Below are 22,098 nucleotides of genomic sequence, written 5' to 3'. Positions count from 1 at the left end.
TGTGTCTGTACGTGTTGAAGGTGTGTGTGTGTGTGTACGTGTTGAAGGTGTGTGTGTGTGTACGTGTTGAAGGTGTGTGTGTGTGTCTGTACGTGTTGAAGGTGTGTGTGTGTGTACGTGTTGAAGGTGTGTGTGTGTACGTGTTGAAGGTGTGTGTGTGTGTGTGTACGTGTTGAAGGTGTGTGTGTGTCTGTACGTGTTGAAGGTGTGTGTGTGTGTACGTGTTGAAGGTGTGTGTGTGTGTGTGTACGTGTTGAAGGTGTGTGTGTGTCTGTACGTGTTGAAGGTGTGTGTGTGTGTGTACGTGTTGAAGGTGTGTGTGTGTCTGTACGTGTTGAAGGTGTGTGTGTGTGTACGTGTTGAAGGTGTGTGTGTGTGTACGTGTTGAAGGTGTGTGTGTGTGTGTGTGTCTGTACGTGTTGAAGGTGTGTGTGTGTCTGTACGTGTTGAAGGTGTGTGTGTGTGTACGTGTTGAAGGTGTGTGTGTGTGTGTGTGTGTGTGTGTGTGTGTGTACACGTGTTGAAGGTGTGTGTGTGTCTGTACGTGTTGAAGGTGTGTGTGTGTGTACGTGTTGAAGGTGTGTGTGTGTGTCTGTACGTGTTGAAGGTGTGTGTGTCTGTACGTGTTGAAGGTGTGTGTGTGTCTGTACGTGTTGAAGGTGTGTGTGTGTGTCTGTACATGTTGAAGGTGTGTGTGTCTGTACGTGTTGAAGGTGTGTGTGTCTGTACGTGTTGAAGGTGTGTGTGTGTCTGTACGTGTTGAAGGTGTGTGTGTGTGTCTGTACGTGTTGAAGGTGTGTGTGTGTGTCTGTACGTGTTGAAGGTGTGTGTGTGTGTCTGTACGTGTTGAAGGTGTGTGTCTGTACGTGTTGAAGGTGTGTGTGTGTGTCTGTACGTGTTGAAGGTGTGTGTGTGTACGTGTTGAAGGTGTGTGTTTCTGTACGTGTTGAAGGTGTGTGTGTGTGTGTGTCTGTACGTGTTGAAGGTGTGTGTGTGTGTGTGTGTGTGTCTGTACGTGTTGAACACGTGTGTGTGTGTGTGTCTGTACGTGTTGAACATGTGTGTGTGTGTGTGTCTGTACGTGTTGAAGGTGTGTGTGTGTGTGTGTGTGTGTGTGTGTGTGTACGTGTTGAAGGTGTGTGTGTGTGTGTGTGTGTCTGTACGTGTTGAAGGTGTGTGTGTGTGTGTGTGTGTGTACGTGTTGAAGGTGTGTGTGTGTGTGTGTGTGTGTGTACGTGTTGAAGGTGTGTGTGTGTTTCTGTACGTGTTGAAGGTGTGTGTGTGTGTACGTGTTGAAGGTGTGTGTGTGTGTGTGTGTCTGTACGTGTTGAAGGTGTGTGTGTGTGTGTCTATACGTGTTGAAGGTGTGTGTGCGTGTGTGTGTGTGTGTGTGTCTGTACGTGTTGAAGGTGTGTGTGTGTGTGTCTATACGTGTTGAAGGTGTGTGTGCGTGTGTGTGTGTGTGTGTTTCTGTACGTGTTGAAGGTGTGTGTGTGTGTGTGTGTACGTGTTGAAGGTGTGTGTGTGTGTGTCTATACGTGTTGAAGGTGTGTGTGCGTGTGTGTGTGTGTGTGTGTCTGTACGTGTTGAAGGTGTGTGTGTGTGTGTGTGTACGTGTTGAAGGTGTGTGTGTGTGTGTGTGTACGTGTTGAAGGTGTGTGTGTGTGTGTGTGTGTGTGTGTACTCACCCTCCTGCACAGTGATGTCTGCAGCGCTGGAGTTGGTGGACTGCAGCAGCTCCTGGTAGGTCTGAGCCGCCTGGTCGAACAGCTGGACCAGCAGAGCGCACGTCTTCTCGTACTCGCACCTCCCGATGGTGGACAACTGGTCTAACTGCTGCTGGACCAGTCCGGCGTCATCTAGAGGGTCTTCTAAACCGTCTCTGTGGAGGAAACACGTGGACCAGCGACCTTCCTTCATTATTAAACGTTTGCAAAACAGATTTATGGAACAATTTAAAACCTGCACTGTTTACATCCATGTTTACTTGCTACCAGTCTTCTTCTTCTCTGCCTTTATTGATGCAGCCGTGTAAGAATCACAACATCACAGCAGAAGAATCAAACTAAAAAGCTGCAGTGAATATTTCTAGCTGGCATCACGGTACCGGTTTATACCAGTTGATCCAGTATAACAGTATAAAGAGACGGAGGGTGCGGAGGATGTTACCTGAGGATGACGTGGACCGACTCCAGCCGTGACGTGATGTAGGCTTTAGTGACTTCAGGAGTGTAGGTCTCCAGCAGGTGAGGCTCGGTGGCTTTAACGTAGGGGACAGAAGCTGCCAGACGCTGCCAGAGACTCAGCAGGTAGTGAACACTGTTGGGGGCGAATTCCCAGTGCTGTCACACGCACGTGCACACACACACACACACACACACACACACACACACACACACACACAGAGGAGGAGGAACAGGTGAGGATCGAATATTGACGACCTTCCAAAACCACCACAGAAACTCTTAAATAACTTCCTGGTTTGTTGATTTCATGTCACATCATCAAAAATTTAATTAGAAAATCTGTAACAATGAGATTATTCTGTTGTGAAACATTCCTCTAATATTTAGACTCATTTAGAAACTAAACATTTCCATCAAACCAGTCGGTCAAAAACAGTCGGAAATCTTCTCCAGTGGTTTCCTGACTTTTATTTGGTGTCAGTCCAAAGATGTTTTTGTGTCGTATAACTGCCATGTTGGCCGGCATGTTGTAGGAAAACACTTTATTTTCTTTGATTGAATGCGACTGGACGACTATTGACGGCTAAATGCTGGCACGCTGCAAGAAAAGTTCCAAATAAAATCAAATTTGAGCACCAAAATTAGGTTATAAAAATGATAAAATAGAGTAAAGAATACTCATTCTAAGTAGCACAACGACAAAGTACCAACTAAGGATCACTGAAGACCACAGAGTCCTGAGCCAGGAAGTCCTGCAGCTCTTCTAACTGGAATTATTTGTCTTATAAATGATCCACAATGAAGTTTATACTATTTTACTGACAGGACTTCCTGCAGCGTGTTACTGCAACAACTTGAAGACCACCTGCACACATCCCCAGAATTAATCATTATGTTTTTATCAAATATTAAGCTTCAGGGGGAAAGACCTCATATTTGATCAGACAGCTGTTAACAATCACAACTACACAAGAAAATGTTTGTTTCCATCCTGCTGCTGTTGTGTGAAGATCAGCAGATAAACAGTCGCTGCCGTTAAACCGTCGCAGAAGAAGAAACAACAAGACGACGTCGTTAAAACAGTCGAAGCTCAAACGATGGGAAACATGACGGAAATATGACGTTTCTGTTAGTTTCATGTGTTGATGTGAGGAAGGTTACAGCCTCCTCATCATCGCTCCACACAGATCTGATGTTTTCAGCTCTTCATGATTCATGACGTCATCGTTTTTATTCTCTCAGTCTGTTTACATTTGAGCTGCTGTAACGGTTCAGACAGCAGGAAACTGTTCGAGAGATTTTGACTTTGTTTTGAATTTCTGGTGTTTTTTTTTTTTGTTTTTTTTTTAAATCAGCTAAATTAAAATGAGCAAAACAGATGGATGGAAATGAACTCAGTGATTGATTATCACATTATACGCTTTCTTTTGCAGTGATTCACTTTGCAACAGCGGGAAAAAAAAAAAAAAGGAAAACGTGGGAATGTTTGAGGAAAAACTGAATTTTGATCATCAGCAGCTGGACTCGTCATATTTTCATATTTTCATATGTTTTGTTTTGTCTGCGTTGGTTCATCTGTTTAACGTTTTCTCAACATTCCTTTCACAGAAAATCCTCCATCATGCTTTGCCGCAGCACCGTCAGCCCCCTCTCTCTCTCTCCGCCGCGCCGCTCAGAAGAACGACAGCGACGTCACCCACCTGCAGACTGGTGACGGTGAAGTTGGCTATGAGGCGGATGACTTCAGGGTAGTTTTCTACTTTGACCAGCTCGCCCAGCTGATAGTTACTCTTCAGCCTCGCCAGCAGACGACAGAACTCGTGGTAGTTATTAGGATCCGGCAAACACTGAAGAACAAATAAAAACATTTCACAAGTTCAAAAAAACAACCAGCTGGTTAAAAACAACCAGAGTGTATGTATGTGAGTGAATGAAGGAGGCGTGTTATAAACCTGAGGGTTCGCTAGTATCCTCTTCACTCCGTCCACCAGATGTGAGAGGAACTTTGCTCGCTCTGCGTTGTTGAAGAGAGACCTCCTGACAGAGGCGATCTGAACTAGACATGACAACACCTGCACACACACACGTTAAACACACACCATGTTCAGTGTCACGCTGGACGCCACACAGCTTATTATTATTATTATTATTATTATTATTATTATTATTATTATTATTATTATTATTAGTACTGAAACACGTTTCTACCTCACTTACCAACGGGGAAAGGGACGGAGGGATGGAATGATATAAATTGAAAAAGAGCTGCAGGGTGGAGGAATCAAGAAACGCTGCAGGGGAGAAAAAAACAGAAGAAGTTAATAAAGATTTATTAATAATAATAATAATAAAGTTTTACAGTCACCACACTGTACACACTGAAAGACTTCACGCGGTTCAAGTCAACAATTTTCACAGTTGATTAATTGTTTAAGTTGCCAATTTAAGATTCATAAAATGATTTTAGTGTTAATTGTAAATACATAAATAAATGTTAATATTGCTACTGAAATACTGACAATGAGAACAAATAAATATCATAATAGAGTTTTGTATGACTTAAAGGGAAACTTCAGTATTTTCCAACCTGGGTGTTATTTTCTTTTTGTGTCTAAATGACTAATGGAGGACACACTTTTTGAAATTGGTCCCTTATCGAGCGAGAGCGCTTCAGCTGGCAGCTGCTAAACGGGTCGCAGCGTAATCCTTCCGGCAATAACACCCTGACAAGTGTGCCACTAAAAAAGTGCTTGTTGTTGCCACTGACAGGCTCAGATTGTTATTAAAAGTGTCTGACGACATCAAGGAAAGGACCACACACACAGAGAAATAAAATGTTTTTCTTTAACCTTTTGCATGATCTGGTCTGTTTGTTATTGTTGTTTAACCATGAAAATCTTTTAGATACTGAACTCAAACACAACTCTTCTATCCAACTCTGTCACAGCTGAATATTTAGCTGATTTCAACAACTCAACTCTCACGTGATTTCAGAATGTGACTTCTTCATGAGCGAGACTTGGTGAGAAATGGCCTCGCTGCTGCTGCTGCTGGTGTGGGGGTTGTACATAGACAATAATAGGTGCAGCTAGGGATGCACGATATAATCGGCACGTCATCGGCCGAAATTAACATTTTCTGCTGATTATGAGAGACTGATTTGTCGCCTTCTCCTCCGCCGCCTGACTGTGTTTCCCTCCACCGACTGTTTCACCCTGACGGTCCCGGTGTTTCCTCCGCAGGCTGCACTTCACTCAGCTGCCCGTGAGACCAGCTGCTTCTTCTAGCGGAGGCTAGCTGGCTGTGCTTCCCTTTGGTCATGCTGCGGCTAACGCTCCGCTAGCCTCTCAGCTAACGTTAGCCCCGGCTCTCCGTGTGGATCCAACTGGACCACCGAGGCCCCGGTTTGTTATTCAGGTTAAAGCAGCGGGTCTGACGGGCAGCTGAGTGAAGTGGAGCCTGCGGATGAAACACCGGGACCGTCAGGGAGAAACAGTCCGCGGAGGAGCTGCTATGTTTGGCTGCAGATATAGGAAACACCTCGGCTGACAGGATGTACCACTCTGTTTGGAAAAAAAACTTCTTCTTTTTGGTTTATAACGGCGGTTGGCAACCAGCGTATTAGGTGCATTACCGCCACCTTCTGCTCCGGAGTGTGGACCAGAGATTAAATCCTACACATTAATCCTGTCTGTCTAATAAACTCAATGAAAACTCTACTGCTGCTCCCACTTGGCAGGTTCATTAAAGTTTTAATGCTGAGCTCCTGAACTCCAGTCTTCCTCAGTTCCTCCTTCATATATTGTCTTTCTTGATCATACTTAGTACAATCTATGCTTGCATGCATAATAGTCTCCTCAGCCAGCTGGAAAAAATAAATGTGCATATATCTGTATCTGCAATCGGCCACAGTGAGTTGGAAATATCGTCAAATAATCTGATATCATGCATCCCTAGGTGCAGCTGTTTTGACGCGTGCTGTTTGGCGGTGGTGTGTTTTGGCTTTAACTCTTTCCACAGTCTAAGTAAGATGTCTCCACATCCACTGCAGCTACCTGATCTCCATGACGTGGGGATCTGTACGGTGCACAGGTCGTCCGACGACTCGTCCGTGGAAGTTCCTATAAAGTCGTAGTTGAGGCAATTGTAGCTGAGTTTGAGCAGCTGCATCAGCAGACCGTGCTGAGATTCATCGTTCAGGTTCAAGTTCTTCCCCGAAGCCTAAAAAAAAAACAAACACATAAAAACTGTTTCATTCATTCGTTGCAGTGGTTTAATTTCTCTTCTTGCCGTCTGGTTGGGATGCGGCGTCAGCTCGCAGCAGGGAGCTGGTTTAACAGAACGATCAGCAAACAAGTTTTACAGCCGAGATACAACTTCAGTATCCTCTCAGCTGAAAGACATTCTCCATCTAAAGTCTGTACAACTTATCGTTTTTATATCAAAACGGTGATTTGAAAGAGTGGAGTTTTGAAATTGCTGCAATTCTAAATGCGACTTATACGATCAATAGTGCAGCTGAAGGATGTGAAAGTTTTAAGACATCTGTTGTCTAGAAATGTTCTCAGCTGTAGATATTTAATGTTAATTCTGTGAGTTGGTGAAACAACAACAAAACAAACTACAAGCTAAATGATTTAAGCTTGGAGAAGGATGGTTTTGTGTGAGGAGCTACTGTTCACTAAAGACCAACAGAGTGAAGAGTCTGAACTCCCAGTTAAACCATTAAACCATAATCAGGTCATTGATTTAAACTTGGTACCATTAAAACCTGTATATCTAGACCTGCAGGATTCACTGTGTTTATATGCACTTCAGTAACCAGGTTACAATCGACTTTCTCCAGACAGCTGATTCCTTAACCGTCATGTAAAAAGAGAAACCAGGTTTCCATAATCAGGGAAGGGGATTAAAGAAACCTGGTTTCCACAGGTAGAACATCTCCTGGAGATATTTCTGATTCCTCTCAGTCTGCTCTGACAGACACAAACACCAAAAACAGAAGTCAGGAAGCAGCTTCTTCTATCACTAATCGTTAATATCTGTTATAAATAAGGTCGGCAGTAGAGGAGAAATCTGGTTACTCATCTCCTGCATGTTTACACAGATTTACAGTAACCAGATTACTACAGTAACATAACCTGGTGTCTCTGAGTAACCAGATTACTACAGTAAGATAACCTGGTGTCTCTGACTGACCAGATTACTACAGTAACATAACCTGGTGTCTCTGACTGACCAGATTACTACAGTAACATAAACCGGTGTCTTTGAGTAACCAGATTACTACAGTAACATAACCTGGTGTCTTTGAGTAACCAGATTACTACAGAAACATAACCTGGTGTCTTTGAGTAACCAGATTACTACAGAAACATAACCCGGTGTCTCTGAGTAACCAGATTACTACAGTAATATAACCCGGTGTCTTTGAGTAACCAGATTACTACAGTAACATAACCTGGTGTCTTTGAGTAACCAGATTACTACAGTAATATAACCCGGTGTCTTTGAGTAACCAGATTACTACAGAAACATAACCCGGTGTCTTTGAGTAACCAGATTACTACAGAAACATAACCTGGTGTCTTTGAGTAACCAGATTACTACAGAAACATAACCTGGTGTCTATGAGTAACCAGATTACTACAGTAACATAACCTGGTGTCTCTGAGTAACCAGATTACTACAGTAACATAACCTGGGGTCTTTGAGTAACCAGATTACTACAGTAACATAACCTGGGGTATCTGAGTAACCAGATTACTACAGTAACATAACCTGGTGTCTCTGAGTAACCAGATTACTACAGTAACATAACCTGGTGTATCTGAGTAACCAGATTACTACAGAAACATAACCCGGTGTCTTTGAGTAACCAGATTACTACAGTAACATAACCTGGTGTTTCTGAGTAATCTGATTACTACAGTAACATAACCTGGTGTCTCTGAGTAACCAGATTACTACAGTAACATAACCTGGTGTCTCTGAGTAACCAGATTACTACAGTAACATAACCTGGTGTATCTGAGTAACCAGATTACTACAGTGCAGGTAAAGACACTGATTAAAGGTCTGATATGAAACACATCATTTACCAGCAGTTTCTCATGTTTAATAAATATAAACGCCACTTCTGAATGTCAAGATTACATTTGAATATTACTGAGAATGTTGAATATACAGTTAATGTAATAACTTAATAAATGTGAGATAAATCTGTCAGTTTTTCTATAGAAATTATCCAAATTTACGCCTCTGATTGACTGGTTTGAACCCTGAAAGGTCTGAAACAACAAGTTACTATTATCTGATATAATTCTGTTCATGTAGAAACAAGATAAATTAGGGATTATTCCTGGTACAAATTTATCTTGTTTAAAACGATGTAGACCACAAATACAGCTAAATAATCGCAATTTAAAATCACACTACTGGGCAGAAAAATCACAATAAAGATATTTTCCTCAAATCAGCCCTAATGTAATTTAAGCTTCTTTTTTAAAGCCCCATTAAATCCTGATCCTTTGTTTATTCTGCTCCATCTGTGCCAACATGTGTCATTAAACTGATATTATCCACAACTTTGTGGCTGCAGGGCGCGACCTGGCAGAAATTAAACGCTTACAAAGGTCTGCTGTGGGGAATTATTTTAAAAACAGGAACAGAAAGCAGCTCAGTGCTCTGGCAATATCGTCATAGTGTTCTCCACAGGATCCAATATCATAACATTTAAAGGTTTCTTTGGTGTTCTCTAAGAATGTTTTCATGATTATTTTCATATTTTTAAAACTTACTTATGATTTTTAGTTTGTTTTGTTGTTTTTCTTTTTAAAAACACAGAAAAACATTAAAGAAAAGTTCTGACTTAGTAGTTTTTGATGTAGTTATTAAATTGTTAAACACATTTTACATAAATCAGACTGGTTTTGTTGACTTATTATAATAATAGAGCTGATTGTGACATCTCTAGTCTGATTTTTTTTTTTTTTTAAAACAGGGCTGAATCACAGAATTACTTAACATCCACCCTTTTTTTTTTTTGGAATTTTCATCAATTTGGCATAACCAAACGGAAAAGCTTATAACAGAACTGTAAGGCCACAATGCATGTATGAGGCTTCATTTGAAAGGTGACATCTTCTAGTTTTTGGAAATGTGTTTGTTTAGCATGTGGTTAAAACACAAACAAAACTACATCAGTTCAAATACGGCTTTTGGTCCTCGTCGATAATGAGTCATATTTGAATAACAATAACTAGGATATGCTTCATGCCAGAACTATGCAAGTCACCACATCCCTTCTACATCTTGTCAACCAAACCTGTATAAAACTCCAGACCTCTAGGCCAAACCTGATGGGAGCTTTTTAAGTTTGTGGTGTCACTGAACCTCTACCAAAATGTCTCCAAATTGTGCCAACTGCCTTTACTCGTTACTTCTGATGCTAAACCGCTCACAACTGTCTTAAGCGGGTCACCGGCAACCTGACATAGTCTATGTAATTCTTTAGAAAGTCTCTCTCCCTTCCCTTGTTACTGGGTTACAGTTAGGCAGGGCTAAACTAGGGAATTTATTACATAATAAATACCTGCCCAATCATATTTAAGAGAAAGATGATTGACGTGGCTATCCGGCCAAGCTGACTTCATAACACTTACTCTCATCTCCCCAATGATAAAACAATGCAGTGCACTTTGCTTTGCTTTTAGCTAGAATGAGAATTCAAATTAGCCTGATATGGTTTGAAAGTTACTGTGTTAAGCTAACTAGCAGACTTGGGTACACCATCCAAATCTGTATTAATCACTGAGTGGATAAGTGGCTCAAAAGTGTAACATAGCAATGCTAATGCTAACAGTTTCATGTAAGATGCTAAAACACTTAACTTCATAGTCTGGGAGGTGTAGTTAATTAAAAACAGATATGTGTGGTCTACTCTAGTCTGCTAGTTGGCCGATTAGTCAAGATAACTAGTAGACCACTGGGGTAATTGATAATAAGCTCAATAGTTTTGAATAGAAAAGCTAATGCTAACCGTTTCATGTAAGTGAATGGAAGATGCTAAAACCATTAGCGCCATACTCCAGGAGGTATAGATAAATAAAAACAGTTTCAGGTGGTTTAACCTAGTTTGTTAGTTAGTGGATTATTCAACCTTTCAACCAAGTAGGGTCCATTTGATAGATTTGGTAGTTAATAGCAAAATGTTGAAGCTATGCTAACTGTTTCATGTATGTGAATGGAGAATGCTAAAACGATTAGCGTCATATTACGACAGATTTGACTGGTCTAACCTGTTTTGCTAGTTAGTCAATTAGTCAAGCTTTCTAACCAAGTAGGGTCCATTTGATAGATTTGGTATTTTATTCCATATCAGCAAAATGTTTTAGTGAATGAATAGAAAATAAAACGGTACTTGAGCTGAAAGTGAGCTGTCAATCAAACATGATCTGGACACGCCCACACAGTCCTGAGAAATGGTTTGAGCAGCCAAATGAGCTGTTTTTGAGCTTTCTAATAGTTATGAATGTTTATTTTCATTCAGATTTTTGTGGATGCTTAATGAGACACTCAACTTTGATATCATATATGAATTTTTATAATTTCAAGCCACGTTTCCAGAGGCTTTAAGAGGTTAATTAAAACCTGAGCGACACCTGAAACTGATTTACCTGTTTGAGGAGGTTGCAGGAAAGAGTGAAAATGTCGAAGAGGGAGGAATCTCTGAATGATGATGCAATCTTCCTATGTTTGGTCAGAGGATGTGTTGTGTCAGCCTGCAGAGGAAAAAAAAAACACACAACATGTTAAAATAATTTAATTCAACACACACAGAAGGAAATGAAGGGAAGAAGAGATGAAGCTACCTGATTGATCTCATTCGTCAGTTGGGACAGGATGGTGACCCCGATGATGCAGTGCTCAACGCTGTCCTGTAAACACGCAGTTACACATCGACACGGTGACAAACAAGCTCAGAGACACGTTCACTCTTTACTGTTTTACACCAGATGATCAAACACTCACCTGTAGGAAGCGCGTCACATCGGCGATGACGTTTCTGAAGACGTAATCATCTTTCTGACAGTCGAACCAGCCCAGTTTGGTGATCCTGGCGTACAGCTGGATCAACGCCTGGGTGACGAATGCTGCTAACTTTGGCCGCGTAGCCAAATAATTCAGCACATAGTTCCCTGTTCGTTAAAAAAAAAGACAAGAAGAGCTTCATGAGGTTCAGCACCAGATCACTAAAATTATATATAGTCTCTTAAAGATTTATAAGCAACCTCTTCTTAGTTTTGAAAAGAAGACGTTTGATAAGATTATAGAGCAGAGCTGCAACGATCCGTCAGTTAATTGATCGGTGGAGAAAGTGAATCTGGCAGTAAAATCAAATTTGATTTGTCCACCTGACAACATAACAACAGACGCAGCCGGAGGTGCCGCCGCCTTCAACCAGACGACAACATATGAGCAGTCTAACTTTTTTTTTTTTAAACTTTTTATTGTTGCTAGGCTACCACCAAATCACCTGTCCTTAACCATGAAGTAAACTCACTCCAGACTGCTGTATTCTGTTCAGATCATGATAACCAGTTCATAAACTCATACAGCTCCACGTATCCATCAACAGCCTCCACTAGTTTGTCCCGGACCAGTCTGGTTATCTCCACCGCCTGAAGTCCCGCCTCTCAATTCATCTGATTGGACGATGGAGGACAAAAAAACGCAAATGTCGTTGTACGCTTTTCAGCTCTAAGTTGTTGTTTTTTTTAATTCGAAGCGTCCCAGCGAGCAAAAAGCTTCACTCTCACTGAAAACGTTTACATAAAGCCGCCACAGGCTGCTAGAAGCGCTCCGTCCGATCGGCACCTTAAAAAGCTTCTCCGTGTGGCCGTTAAAGAAGCCGGAGGTGCAGTAACGTCAGACTAAAAAGACAAGAGAGATACTCACGGATGTCGATGCGTTGCTCGAGGGGAAGAGGGTTGCTGGTTCGAGATACCAGTTTAGACAAACAGGTGGCCGCGAGCAGCTGAGAGTATGACGACTGTGAAGAGAAGAAACATCAGCAAACGTCAGGTCAGGTGTTTCGTCTGTCGGTCCACCACTTTAATTCAGATTTAAAACAACTATCGGATGGATTGTTTCATGATCCCCAGAAGATGAATCTCACTGACTCTTCTTCTAGCGCCACCATGAGGTGGACTGTTGTGATTCAAGGTGAAATATCTCCATAACTACTGCTTATTTTGTTATTGTCTTACTACTGCTACAGCTGCAACGATTAATCAATTAATAGATTAGTCCATCGACAGAGTTTGATAATCTAATAATTGTCATTTTTTAAGCAAAAGTGACAATTATTCTCTGGTTCCAGCTTCTCTTTGTGAGAATGTGCTGCTTCATTATTATCTGAATATCTTTGTGTTCTGGACTGTTGGTCAAACAAAACAAGACGTGTGAAGACGTCATGTTGAGCTCCTAGAAACACCTGACGGACATTTAACTAAACAATTAATTGATAATAAATCATTAGCTGCAACCTAAACTACTATTATGACTGAAATAAAGCTCGAGCACCTCTAGAATATGTAATAAATGCATTGTGTGTGTGTGTGTGTGTGTGTGTCTATGCATTCATGTATTTGTTGTTATGGATTTGATGGTAGAAGACGTTGCCTAGGCAACCACACTCTTGCATCAGTGCTGTGTTTACATCATCATTAGTCTTCTGGACATTATATTGTGTTGAGGTGACATTATGCAGATATGTGTGATCGTCGATGATCATGTGACCAGCAGGTTAGGCTCACACAGACCCCCCCCCCCCCCCCGAGCCACCAGGGACGTCACAGGTCAAACACTGCGTCCGAGTCTACTCACACTGCCTCTCTCCAGCAGTAGCTGACATTTGCTGAGACAGTCGGGGCTGTTGGTGAACTCCACCAGAGCTTTCTCTGCCTGGTGTCGGACGGCGGTGTCGGTCGTCTCGTACAGCTGCTTACATAGGATCTCCAGCTGGGCAAGGCCCTAGATAAACACACAGAAACACGGAAGACACAGAGCTTATCAGTCAGCAGCAGGCAGAGAGATGTGCCCAATGTTAACGATCGTATAACAAGGAACAAAACGCAAGAACACAGAGAACAGCGTGTTCTTCACAACACGCTTCAGCATCCAGCTACACGTATATCTCAGCCCCCCCCCCCACAAAACCCTAACCCTAACCCAAACAAACCAGTACAATCATATCAGTGGATATCAATAAACCAGTATGAGTCTACTGATCAATCAACTGAATAATAACCTCAACTCATTAAATAGTTACGTTTACACTTCCAGCTTCTCTAATATGAAGAAAATCAACCAACAATTACTTTATTATTATATTTATTATTATTACATTTATTCAAGCAGAAATGTCAAACATGCTCTGGTTTTAGCTTCTCTTTCTTTTTTTCTGACTGATTTGTGTGGTTTTGTTTTATGTGACAGTAAATCTTTTAGATTTTGGACTTTTGATCAGACAAAATAATAATCATCAATGACATATATTAATATCAGTAACTATTTAATTAATCGATTAATTGTTCGTGTAATTCTTTGAGCAAAAATACCCAAAAAATTCTCAGATTACAACTTCTCAAACTTTTATGCTATTAAACTAAATGTCTTCTGGTTTCGGACTGTTGGTCAAATGAAACTAAACTAAAGCTGCAACTGACGATTATTATCACTTTCAATTAATCTGCTGATGATTTTCTCAGTTAATTGATTAGTTGTTTGGTCCATAAATATCAATCGCTGCCCGAGACGACTTCAACGTTTTGTCCCCAACACAAAGATCTTCAGTTTACTGTCACAGAGACTAAAGAAACCAGAAAATATTCACATTTAAGAAGCTGAATCAGAGAATTTTTATGTTTTTTTCTAAAAAAAAAAAAAAGATTCAAAACGATCAATCACCAAAATATCTGGCAAATAATTTTATGTCGGTCAATTGATCGATTCATCGTTACAGCTCTGAACTAAACGCTTCAATATTTCAACCTTTATCAATATTTTCTGACATTTCATAGACCGAAGATTCAGCAAGAAAATCAGTAACAAGAATGAAAACAACTGAAAGACGACGAACAGATATCAGATAATTAATCAGATAATTAATCAGATAATTAATCACCAAATAGTTTAATAACCAAGTTGTCGTTTTGAGTCGTTTGTTAAGAAAGAAAAAGTCCAAATTCTCACATTTTTTCACTATTTTCTGAGACCAAACGGTTCATCGATAATGACAATAATAGTTAATTGCAGCCCTGCTGACATGTGTTTGCTACATGTGATATTATCCTTTAATATATTATATTTATATTCATGGTCAGATGAGTGAACACTTTCCTGACACGTAAACAAAAACATGTTTAGAAGAAACAACTTTTTAATCTCATATATTTAAATGATAAATGTGGCCGGCAGGAAAAAAAAGTGCTGAGTCATGCTCAGTCACAGTGAGATGTCAGTTACTGATAAATCCAAAATGGTGGCGCACCCAGGTTAAAGATCTGTGCAGGTTTCCAGGGTCTTTCTCGGTGTATTGATTACTTAAAGGAGTGTGTGTGTGTGTGAGGAGTGTTTCGGGGGGGGGGGAGCGGTATGAGAACAAGTGTGAGACGGTGTTTTATCTGCAGCAGGTATGACAGACTGACATCGAGTCCCGACACTCTGCTGACCGCTGATAAGAGCTCAGCACCAAACCCTGCCGGCGCTCAGACGTCTGCAGCAGCAGACTAAATATACCCTTCAGAGTTCACAGCGATAAACTCGCATCCAACCAGCTTATTTATGGATAGAAGATAAAATTAAACAGTTGGTTGTTTTTCAAGCTTGATACAACAGGAAGTGTCTGTCAGGATTAATTATTTCCCCCCATTGATTAATCGATTAATAATTTCATTTATGAAGTGAAATAAGAGAGAAAATTATCCATTTTATTTTCCCACAGCCAGAGACGGATAAACCTGCTGGGGGGCCCCGGGGCAAAGGTTTGTTGTTGGGCCCCCATTGACCCCCCCCCCCCCTCCCCCAACTATACACAGCAGGACTCTAGAGATGAAATTAATAGATGATTAATTAGTTGGAAAGTTAATTGGCAACATATTTGTTCATATATATTTGTTTCCAGCAGCAGTTTATCATGATAATAAACATCTTTGTAGATCTGCAGCGATCAGTCAAACGACAGAAGATTAATCACAGACTATTTTGATAATCAATTTTTTTTTTAAAGGAAAAATGTCCAAATTCTCTGGTTCCAGCCTCTCACATGTGAATATTTTCTGGTTTCTTTAGTCTCTATAAACAGTAAACTGAAGATCTTTGGACTGTGGATCTGATGACGTCATCTTGGACTTCAGGAAACACTGATCCACGTTTTTTCACTATTTTCTGGCATAAAGACCGAATGACATTTGTTTGTTAAAACATGTGATATTACCCTTTAATATATTATATTTATATTCATCTTGGACAATGATTGACAATTTACGGACCAAAACACTAATCAATTAATCAACAAAATAAATCACCAGATTAAATTGATCGTTAGCTGCGGCCCTAAAATATGACGAAGAAAAGTAGCAAATCGTCACATTTGAGCAACTGGAACCAGAGAATATTTGCTGCCAATTAAGTTTCTGTCGACTGATTAATCGATTAATTGACTAAACGCTGCAGCTCCAGAGAACATTGTGGGGAAAAAACTCCACTTCACAGTTTCTCAGAGTGTCCGGTGATGTTTGTTCACTATGTTTTGTCTGACTGATGTGATCAATACTTCAAAGATCTGACAAACTGAAACCAGAGAATATCTGACTTTTTCTTTTTTGCTTTAAAAATGATTCATTCGAATTTAAATATAGTTTCTGGGAAATTTTCTGTCAGTGGACTAATTGTTTCAGCTCTGAACAGATGTGAAAACACTGAGCTTTGGATCGGCTGCACACATCCAGATGTGCTGCAGCGTCCGCCCGCCGACATGCTTTTTGGTTTCTAATTTAAAATCAAACCACTTCTATTTTCATTTTTACATGTGCAGCCTGACAGCGGACACGTTTGTTGGGTTTTCTCGTCTTTTTACATTTCTGCTTTTATTCTACTTCCTTGTGTCCGGTTTCCTGAGCTGACAGCTTCGGGGCGGCGGCGGCGGCGGCGGCGCCTGGCTCAGTCCATTCTTGATTAAAAGCTGTTCTCACTGCCTACTTTTCTCTTTTTAGAGCACGCCATGTGAAAATACTTTTCTCTGACTCGCTCATTTCTCCGACTGTTGTCTGTCGTCCCTCCTCTCTCTGTGTGTGTGTGTGTGTGTGTGTGTGTGTGTGTGTGTGTGTGTCTCACTGACTTACTGGACTGCAGAGATTTGATTGGTTGAGTAGCATCACGTGAGATGATTTACAACGTATGCAAATCGGTCTCTGAAGGCCCAAACACACTGAAAGCGTGTGACACGTGCGTTTTGAAGTACATCTATTGTTTCTAACGGCCAAACACAAACCAAAGGCGTCATGAGGGGCGTCAAACTGTCTCGACGCCCCGACTACGTCCTTGTTTATGATTTTGGAGCATCGAATGAGGAGCGAGCGAGCAAACAGAGACACACAGCGCCAGACAGCTGAACACAGAGAGACAGTACAGCGAGCGGTGATGAGAACGAAGCCTCTGAATGAGAGAAATAAAACGTTTTATTCTGATTATTTCACAGCTCAAATAAATAACCATCAAACAGTCAACAGATGGTTTTACTGTGCAAACAGACGCTCTTAGTTTCAGTTTCCTCCACATTTCTCTCTTTCATTCATTCATTACTTCCAACTAACGCAGCGTTAATACAAACAACCAAACATAAATCTGAGTTGCTTCTCTGCTGTTGGCGCCACAGGACGCACGTTCAGGCGGCTGGATCAGTACCGTAAAGTCTAGAAAAGCTGCGCCAGTTAAAATAGAAACGCTCAGTCAAAATTTAATACTTCTCAATAATTGATTAGTTATATGTCCGGGTCCAGTTGCCTGTTAGTGACCTCGCCACTATTCGATGACTCTAAACAATTCCACGATAGTGAGTAATCACGTTCACACAGTGTATGAGTGAAGATAATTAGTAGCTCGTTGATATTAATGATCATGAGCTCATAATGAATTTAAGGGGAAACACTGTTTAGCACACAAGTGAAAAATCACTCCAGAGGTTCTGCATGAAGTGATTTTTCTCGTCGATACATTTAATAATTTTCGATAATGAAAATAATTGTTAGTGTCGCCCTAATCTGTTTGTACTTATGTTCATACAGACTGAGATGTAACTGTAGTATCTAATGAAGTAGTTTAACATGAAGGAGAAAGAATTATTAATAACAGTAAACTCAGTGACGTCTTTGGGTCTGACAACAAAAACAAACACCAAGCTGATATTAGTTTAACGTGATATAAAACAAAGTCTTCACTACTCCTGGTAAAACCTGCTAACACAGTTCAACAAGTACAACACGCAGCATCACATTTCATATTTTGTCCCAACAAACCAAACACAACACAAAGATATTCAGTTTATTGTCACAGATGACTGAAGAAACCAGAAATATTCACATTTAAGAAGCTGGAACCAAAGAATTTTAACCTTTTTTCTTAAAGAACGACAAAATAGTTTAGATTAATCGACTAATCGTTGCAGCTCAGATACTAACTGCAATCTGGATCTCTTTGTTTTAGATGATTGGTTGGTTAAAAAAAAAAAAAAAGACAAAAGAAGATTTAATCTCAGACTGTGGAAAACTACAACAGCCATTTTTCTTTGCTGTAATTAGCTTCACAAACCGAGCAGTTCATTAAACGGGGAAAATGACTTTAACCTTTTTACTGGACCTGCTGACATTCTGTGAATTGATGCTCATCAAGTATTTAAAACCCGTCGCTGAAGTTGAAGAAAGCCGGTTTTACAACTTCCCTCTGTGAGTCACACAGACCAGCAGTATTTCTGACAGCCTCCCCTCCTCGCACGAGAGTCACTACTTTCACTCTCAACAACCGCGAGGGATCAGACTCACAGCTGCATGAAATAACGCCGTCGGAAACATGAAACTTTAACATGAGTCAAAGCTCTTCTGAGCAAATATGAGGGGCGGCTCCAGGAGGAGCGGAGCCACAGATAACTAAACATTTCAGTGCACAGAAGTGTGATGAGACTTCGTTAAAGAGCGTAAAGCAGGCTGGTGTTTAACGCTGCCGGTCTGTCATTAATTACAGCAAAGCAAACCGAAGGAATGAGAGATGGAAGCTATTTAACTCACTGAGTCCAACTTCCTCTTAACAAGAGCAGCGTCTCAACTTGTCTCATTAGAGCCACAAACTGAGGCTCTGCATGTACAGCTGCCATTAGTCAATTAATCAAAATGAAAATTAATCTGCAACTGTTTTGATACATATATTATATATGTGGGGAGGTTTTGGACTGTTGCTCGGACATTTGATGACATCTCCTCGCTCTCTAGGATACTGTGACGGCCGTTACTCACTCTTCTCTGATGAAGATCAAATGATTAATCAAGAAAAATGAAAGTAAACGCAGCTCTAAGTCTCCTGCATCATTATTACATGTGAGTCACTACAGAAAAGCATTTTGATCTTCCCTAAAAAATAAAAACCCAGCGATGTTTGAAAACCTCGACGGCTGTTAAACAACACTTCCTCTGTTCTGAAGGTGTTTCCACAATCCTACAAACACTCTTAAAACCATCTGGATGAAAAATGATTCACTTTGATGCACTTTAAAAACATTTTTAATCCGTTCTGCAATTTTTGCCTCTTTTTCCCCTCCGATTCCAACCAAAGATGACAGCTGGTGTTCATTCATTTAGTGGTTTTCTCTCATGTTGTGTAATAAAAGTTATTTATTATTACATCATTTCCTGCAACCTGGATTAGGAAACACAGTTATAATTTATGAAACAAGCTTAATATCTTTATTGTGCAGGAGACTGTATATCTTTTATTCCAGGTGGTTAGAAGAGTGTTTAACAACCTGAGTTTTTCAAACATCACTATAATGGTGACACACGAGATGCTCAAACTGAGGCGAGTTTTCGGTCAGATTTCTGTTTCCAGTGACAAAAACATAACAGATTAGTTTATATCATCATCACTCACTGCATGATGCAAAGTTCAGTACTGTTGAAAACTTTGATCAGATCACCTTTCTTTGAAGCTCTCGTGATAAACCACCAGTGATGGAAAGTAACTAAATACATTTACACAAGTATTGTACTTAAGTACAGTTTAGAGGTACTTGTACTTTACTTGAGTATTTCCATGTGATGCTACTTTTTTTACATTTCAGAGGGAAATATTGTACTTTCTACTCCACTACATTTATTTGACAGCTTTAGTTACTTTTCAGATGCAGATTTGACACAATGGATAATATAACAAGCTTTTAAAATACAACACATTGTTAAAGATGAAACCAGTGGTTTCCAACCTTTTTGGCTTTTGACGTCTTACAAAAAGCAGTGTGTAGTCGGGGTCACATTACACATGTCTATGAGTTGTTAACAGCTCCACCAAATAGTGATTTTTCCCTCTAAACTTCTCACATGCTTTCATTTCAATAAATGTTCAAATGATCCAATATTTCAGCAAAAATCAAAGATTAGAGAAAAAGTCCAAAAACTGAAAACAGATTTGTGTATCAGAACTTTGTTTTTTCTTCTTTCCTCTCCCATTAATCATCTCACCACCCCTCAGATTTATCTGCTGACCCTTTGGAGGGGCCCGACCCCTAGGTTGGGAACCACTGGACTAAACTAGCTAACTGTATATAAAGTAGTGTAAACTAGCTCCACCTCCAGCAGCTACAACAGTAACATGCTGCTCTAACACTGATGCTTCACTATTAATAATCTAATGATGTCATATATAATAATATATCAGTCAGAGGGACCAAACCACTACTTTTACTGCAATACTTTAACTACATCAAGCTCATAATACTTATGTACTTTTACTGCAATACTTAAAACTACATCAAGCTCATAATACTTATGTACTTTTACTGTAGTAGGATTTTTCATGCAGGACTTTTAATTGTAATGAAGTACTCTTACATTGCTTTATTAATACTTTTACTTCAATAAGGGATCTGAGTACTTCTTCCACCTCTGAGATAAAGCTGGATAAGATCCAGAGTTAATGTCACTGATGCAGCTCCTCCACGCTGCACCGGTTAGTCCTGCTGCTGCTTGTCTCTAGTATGGAGGATAACTGCTGCTCATGTTGACAACTGGCAACAAAATACTTTCATTTAGTATCTAAACTGTTTGATTTGGGCTGTGATGGTGATTAAAATAAAGCTGACAGTTAGTATTTACTTGCTAGTTCAGCTGCCGCATTCAAAGCTACCAAGGCTATCACTACAACAATAACATTGAGCATGGAGTTAGCATCGAAACCAACACATAAACATCTTCCTCAGGACATTATGCAGGACCAGCAGAGGGAAACATTAGGTTTATAAATTCATCTTGCAATTTAACTTCATCCATTAAACCGTTTTCCTCTTCGCCTTGCAGCTAACTTCCATCCCCAAACATGTGTCCAGCAGCACGAAGCTAACGTTAGCCAGCTAAACAACAGCACCGCTTGGTTACGCACATAAACAACTCGGGAGTAAAAATCCTCCGGGTGCCTACGTTTCACTGCTTTTTAACTACCCGACACGGTGATAACATCCACCGGCATGAATCGTGTTTACCGGACAAACAGATAAACAAACCGAACCGTGTTTTCAAACCGGGGCTCGGGCGGGAGAAGTTGACGTCTTGGGGCTGAAGCTAACGTTAGCCTAGCATGCTAACAGAGACTCGTTTACCCTCACACCTAAATATTTCAACTGTTTGGGCGAAAAAAGCTGAAAATACAAGTTTTAACAGAGCTAATATTCATATTATGAGTCTCACTGGCGCCAAACTGAACAGCTCGTGTTAGCGTGACAGCCATTTGTCCGCCGCCAGGTCCGTCAGTGTTTTATTGTTTACTTCAGTAAAATATGCCGATAAACCCGCCCGTCAACCCAGACATGAAGTGCCTCCATCGGACACAGACACCGGCGGTTACACGCCGTATAACCAAGAGGCTCCGGAGGTTCTCTTTCTTTAAAAGAGCCTGGAATCATCCTCGCAGCTAACGCAGGCTAACCCTGCAACAAGCCCAGCCTGAGCAATGACAGCAGGCCACAAGTCAACACAAGCAGGCGGACACATCCTTGTCTTTTACCGCCGGCAGCCGGAGCACCGCGGCCGCCTGCAGGCACCGGCCGCCCGCCGGCTCCGTGCCGAAGACACAGCAGCCGGATCCGCGCTCCGACTCATTCCCGCACACGTGGATAAACTGTCGGTTACAAAAACATGAAACCTCTGCTTACCTGCACATGATCCGCCATTTTTCTCCATTTCATGCACCTCTCACTCCCCCGCTTATGGGTATGGACAGAGGCAACAGCGCCCCTTCTGGCGGCGCCTCGCTACTGCAGAAAACTATAATTTCAGACTGCCATTAAACACAGCACACAGAAAACAGAGAAAACAGATCAATATACAGGCAACAGATCAATACGCAAGAAAACATATCAACACAAAGAAAACAGATCAACACAAAGAAACAGATAACAGAAAGAAAACAAACTTTAAAGGACAGGTTCACAGTCAGGTGTCCATAGTAACAGTGAAAGAGGTTTTCCTCGCTGTAATCATTCCTCCTTTTCATACTGGATATTAAAAGATCCTTCAAATGTGCTTTCAAAGGAAATGATGGAGGCCAAAATCCACAGTGTGTCCACACAGTCATTTAAAAGTCTGTGTGA

At 40.8% G+C, this 22,098-nt stretch overlaps 1 protein-coding gene across 2 annotated transcripts in view; it reads right to left on the bottom strand.

Annotated features, from left to right (window-relative positions):
* The window catches only part of xpo7 (exportin 7), a 40,112-nt gene extending 18,353 nt beyond the window's left edge, over positions 1–21,759 (bottom strand). Inside the window, exons 1-12 of one of the 2 annotated variants that reach the window (XM_042395221.1) lie at positions 21,661–21,759; positions 13,077–13,223; positions 12,147–12,240; positions 11,220–11,386; positions 11,060–11,125; positions 10,865–10,969; positions 6,242–6,407; positions 4,404–4,477; positions 4,139–4,258; positions 3,887–4,033; positions 2,170–2,342; positions 1,689–1,882 (exon numbers count right to left, since the gene is read on the bottom strand). In XM_042395221.1, coding sequence (XP_042251155.1) covers positions 1,689–1,882; positions 2,170–2,342; positions 3,887–4,033; positions 4,139–4,258; positions 4,404–4,477; positions 6,242–6,407; positions 10,865–10,969; positions 11,060–11,125; positions 11,220–11,386; positions 12,147–12,240; positions 13,077–13,223; positions 21,661–21,693 — 1,486 coding nt within the window. In that variant the 5' untranslated portion in view covers positions 21,694–21,759. Of the gene's footprint in view, positions 1–1,688; positions 1,883–2,169; positions 2,343–3,886; positions 4,034–4,138; positions 4,259–4,403; positions 4,478–6,241; positions 6,408–10,864; positions 10,970–11,059; positions 11,126–11,219; positions 11,387–12,146; positions 12,241–13,076; positions 13,224–16,594; positions 16,743–21,660 lie in introns of those variants that run through there. The other variant, XM_042395222.1, reaches the window with a different exon arrangement.
* Positions 21,760–22,098: the final 339 nt, after the last annotated feature.

The sequence above is a fragment of the Thunnus maccoyii genome, chromosome 19, assembly GCF_910596095.1.
Source record: "Thunnus maccoyii chromosome 19, fThuMac1.1, whole genome shotgun sequence".
NCBI lineage: Eukaryota > Metazoa > Chordata > Actinopteri > Scombriformes > Scombridae > Thunnus > Thunnus maccoyii.
Note: the sequence above shows the minus strand (reverse complement) of the source record. Positions and strands in the feature narration are given on the sequence as shown.